Here is a 4222-nt window from a genome sequence, read left to right on the forward strand (position 1 = left end):
AACGTGCAAAATTTCGAAGGATTTAAACATTTCTTGTCTTTCTCTTATCAAGGTGACATATTGCTAAAATAATGAGTCTTTGGTTTGAGTCTACCTTTTGACTTGTAATACCACGAGTTGGGCATCCATTGTAATCTAATGTTTTCTGCCCCCATCTCGGCGACCAATATGAGACTAACAATGACATCTTCGTATTCGAGCTAGTTATTGGTAGTATAGGGAATTCAAAACGTAAGAATACCTCAATCACCAATCCGACTTCATTCTAAAAAATGAGACCAACCCCACTTCCCTGACTATTGGATGATCTGTTCAAAAAAATGACTCAGGTGTCGGCTTCCCACAAATAACGTCGTTGTTCCATTTAGGAACCAGAAATGATTGGTGAGATGGTGAAATAAGATCTTAAATCAGTGGAGCAAGCTTCCGATGGGGCGGAAAAGGCGAAGGTTAACACTAGAATGCCCAAGTCAGGCGCAGAATAAAGAGTAATGTGAGAGTGAAAATGAGTTTGAAATCATACATTTTTCTTCACGTAAAACACCTTATATATGAAAATTGGTTAAAGTGTCTCATGCTTCACAACTTAGAATGCAGGAGACCGTCAAATAATATCCAACGATAGTCGGTTATCTATGACCTCGATCAAGTGCAGGACACTACAACATGGTTAAATTATACATTCATACGAATAATCTAGAACCAATTATTGAGTCTTTTCTTATTGGGCCTTTCGCCGGCCCATAAGAAATACTAATACTATTGACTTATCAACTGCATGTATGTTTATGAACTAACAAAATATTAAAATATAAACCTAGTCCACGGCACGTCCTTCAAGGAAACAAAATAGAAGAATTGAACGTGCTTCTTGCAACGAAGCAGAGAGTTCTACGCCATCACCATGTGAGATATGTCTCGTTTTTTGAGCTTCAGATTCATATAGTCAGATACTCATCACCTTCTTCTCTCTTCCTCTCTGTATCCAGTAAGTCAATTATTCCAAACTCGGTCCTTTTTTTATTATTATTCCTTTTATTCTCAACTTGTGTATGTGCATGTGTGTGTATTTATTTGCATTTTATTAATTTTTAATATATAGCTGAATCATACACATTTGAATCTACCAATATTAACTATCCTTTCTGTCACACACAACTAATCAATGCTCACTAAGTTGTGAAAATGGATGATGAATTTTTCTAGGATGTTATGCTTGGAAAAACTCCTCACAAGCTAAAAAATGGGGTGCACTCACTCTATGTACAAGAAGAAGAAATCAACCATTCATGAAGTAGTTGTTTTAACTCCATCAATCAGAATTCCAGTGCAATCTGATCTTCAAAGATCACTCAAAGGGTTGGTTCCGAAGGATCTTGCTGATAAATTGTCTTCTCTAAGGAACCAGATTGTGTTGGTAGCAGAAGATACTGGTTTGTTTGATCATATGAATTCTGTTATAGTTTTTTTTTTCTCTATGATATCATGATGAATGGAGAAACTAATTATTGATGTTTTGATTGTTTGAAAATTTGCATATTTGATTGTATAGATGGATCGGCTATAGCTGAATTGCGGCGAGCTTTGAATGAATACTTGTCTGTTCTCATTGGACTTACTAAAAAAGGTTCATAAATTTCTCCAAATAAAATTAATAATTTATTTTCTCGACGATCTTTTTTTATTTGTCAAATGAGTTATAATATTTGTATGTTGCAGAGTATGGTCTTGAAGGACTAATTGGATTCAAGTGGAAAAACTTCGAAGATGGAAGACAAGTATGGTTACTTGTAATATAATTCTTAATTTTTCATTTTTCATCATTGGTTTTGGAGTTTTTTTGAACATGTTAATGTTTGGTTTTGCAGGATAGTAGTATAGCAAATGTGTGGTTTGAGGTGTTATCTTCTGTTCACTTTATGGCTATGCTGACATTATCTGAGGCTGATTCAATGATGATCCCGAAAGACAATTCAGATTCTGGATTCAGGGTTGTGTCTTCAGGTTTTGCGCAAATATATAAGCTTTTTAAACATCTAAATGCATGTTTGGAACGATAAAATCACGGTGACACTGTAATTTTGTTGAAACTACAAAACGTAGTTTTTATTGAAATTGCTCTGTCACCGTGATTCTGATAAACTGGCGATGAATCCTATTAAAGGATCAACAAGTTGAACAATCGATCATTGTTGATTGTGCGTTTTTGTAATATCAGATAACAAGAGGGAAGCGGTTGATTTGTTAATCAAGGCATCAGGATACTTGGAGTTCTGTGTTAGGCAAATTCTTCCTCAAATATCATTTGAAACCAGGCATGACTTTCGCACAAATTTTATGTTTGAAATTACAAGAATTGAACACCTTATTTAGGAATTAACTTTAAAATTTGAACAATTTGCAGGAAAGTTTTGCCACATGATTTGCAGGAGGGTGTATTGGAGGCTATAGCTATTCAAGCACTAGGCCAGGTACTTGTTAATCAATCTCTAGATTTACTTATGGTAGCATTTAATTCTTTTAGAATAGCAAAATAATAACTTATTTTGATGAGTTTTTAGGGAACTGAGATTCAGCTTGGTCTTGCTGTGGAGAGTCAAAAGGCTACTTTGTCTGTGAAGAGGAGGTTGGCATGTGAACAGCTCATTTACTTTACTCAGGTCTTTATTTCAATCTTTTGAGCATCAGTTCACAATGTTATTTATGCAATATATGCAATATTGAAGTCAGGGTCGTTATTGAAGACGTGCAAGGCAAATTGCCACAGAGCGTCTAAAATTTTTCATGTTTAAACCGTACTTAAATAGGGCTTCATAAATATCTCTGTGATTGTTAAAATATGGTTAAACAATGCCTTGTTTTGTTATGATTAAACCGTAACTACCTTACACAGAGCCTCCAAAAACTTGTAACGGTTTTGATTGAACTGTTTCTCACTTTTATGAGCAGGCTTATCACTGCTTATCAGGATGTGACTTCAACCAAGGACATGGAAAGAAGCATCTCAGGTTCATCAAATGGAAATTCCTTGAATCCAAGGTTAGTAATGCTATCAACATTGATTTAGTACTTTCCACCAAATCATAAACTTTGAATATATCCAATAATATAAATGATCCGATTCTGATCGCTGTTTTTTAATAATGCTGGCAGGCTGCAGCATACTACTACCATGGTCTGATCCTCGACAAGGGCAACGAACCGAGCTGTCACATTGTCGCCGTGTCTTGTTTTCTTGCTGCAGATGAACTTCTCGCAGAGAGCAAAAAGGCATGTTTGAGCTTTTGTCTTGCAGCTCCAGTTACAAGGTTGGTCATTTACTTAAAACTGAACTTCAACTAAATTGCTAAGAAATAAATAAACTTTTATATATATTTTTTTAAAAGAACAAAATTTTATGTACACAATTATTTATCTATGTGAAGGGCTCCTCCTCCATGGGGTGTTATGAAAGTTCTACATCAGAAAATTCCTGAAGTTGCATCAAAGAAGTACCAAATGTATGGATACCTTTTAGAGCAAGAAAAGTAAGTATCTCTTTTTTTGTTTATGTTCTAACCAAACTAAGTTCATATAGAAATATAAATTTTGCATGCAAAACATGTCATTTTGTTAATGATGCAGGGGTCTCCAAGCATTGCCAGACCTACCTGAGTTTCAATTATCATTGCATCCAGATGACTATGAACTGCCTGAAGTTGATCCAGCATGGGATACTAAAAATTGGGAAACTTTAGGACAACCATTGAAAGAGCATCTTAGAGATAATGATGAGAATTCAACTGATTGATTATACAGTTATTGTTATGGTTTTCTTTCTCTTCTATTATTTGTAGTTCAATACCTGATTGGCTAATTAAAATTACCATAGAATTAATGGGGTCATTGTTCATTCACTTTATGACTCTAAAGTTCTAATACAAACAGTATGAGACATAGATTTATTGATTTAAATTGGATGATGCTTTTTATTGGGTGCTTTTGGTTTTCTAATGCCTGCTATAATGTTCAAATAAATATTTCAAGCTAATTAGAACATCTTTATTAGTAAAATTTCTTTTTAGATAGTTGTGAGTCTCCAAATACTTGTGTTGCATAGCAATAGTCTTGAAGCACATGAATTAAGTTTTCTTCATTGTTCGGACACTAGTTGCAATTCCTAAATATAGTTGGGTTTCATTTATGGTGTTGAGAGTTAGCCTAGAGTCTCTCATGACACATA

At 34.5% G+C, this 4222-nt stretch overlaps 1 protein-coding gene across 1 annotated transcript; it reads left to right on the forward strand.

Annotated features, from left to right (window-relative positions):
• Positions 1-797: 797 nt before the first annotated feature.
• LOC131612248 (uncharacterized) lies at positions 798-3972 on the forward strand. The gene is made up of 12 exons (XM_058884061.1): positions 798-988; positions 1207-1433; positions 1553-1627; positions 1720-1778; positions 1869-2004; positions 2219-2315; positions 2405-2471; positions 2562-2660; positions 2950-3039; positions 3154-3308; positions 3426-3527; positions 3625-3972. Exons 2-12 carry the CDS (start codon positions 1244-1246, stop codon positions 3788-3790), a joined length of 1236 nt encoding a protein of 411 aa, XP_058740044.1. The 5' UTR covers positions 798-988; positions 1207-1243; the 3' UTR covers positions 3791-3972.
• Positions 3973-4222: the final 250 nt, after the last annotated feature.

Source organism: Vicia villosa, linkage group LG6 (genome assembly GCF_029867415.1).
Source record: "Vicia villosa cultivar HV-30 ecotype Madison, WI linkage group LG6, Vvil1.0, whole genome shotgun sequence".
In the NCBI taxonomy this organism is placed as follows: Eukaryota; Viridiplantae; Streptophyta; class Magnoliopsida; order Fabales; family Fabaceae; genus Vicia; species Vicia villosa.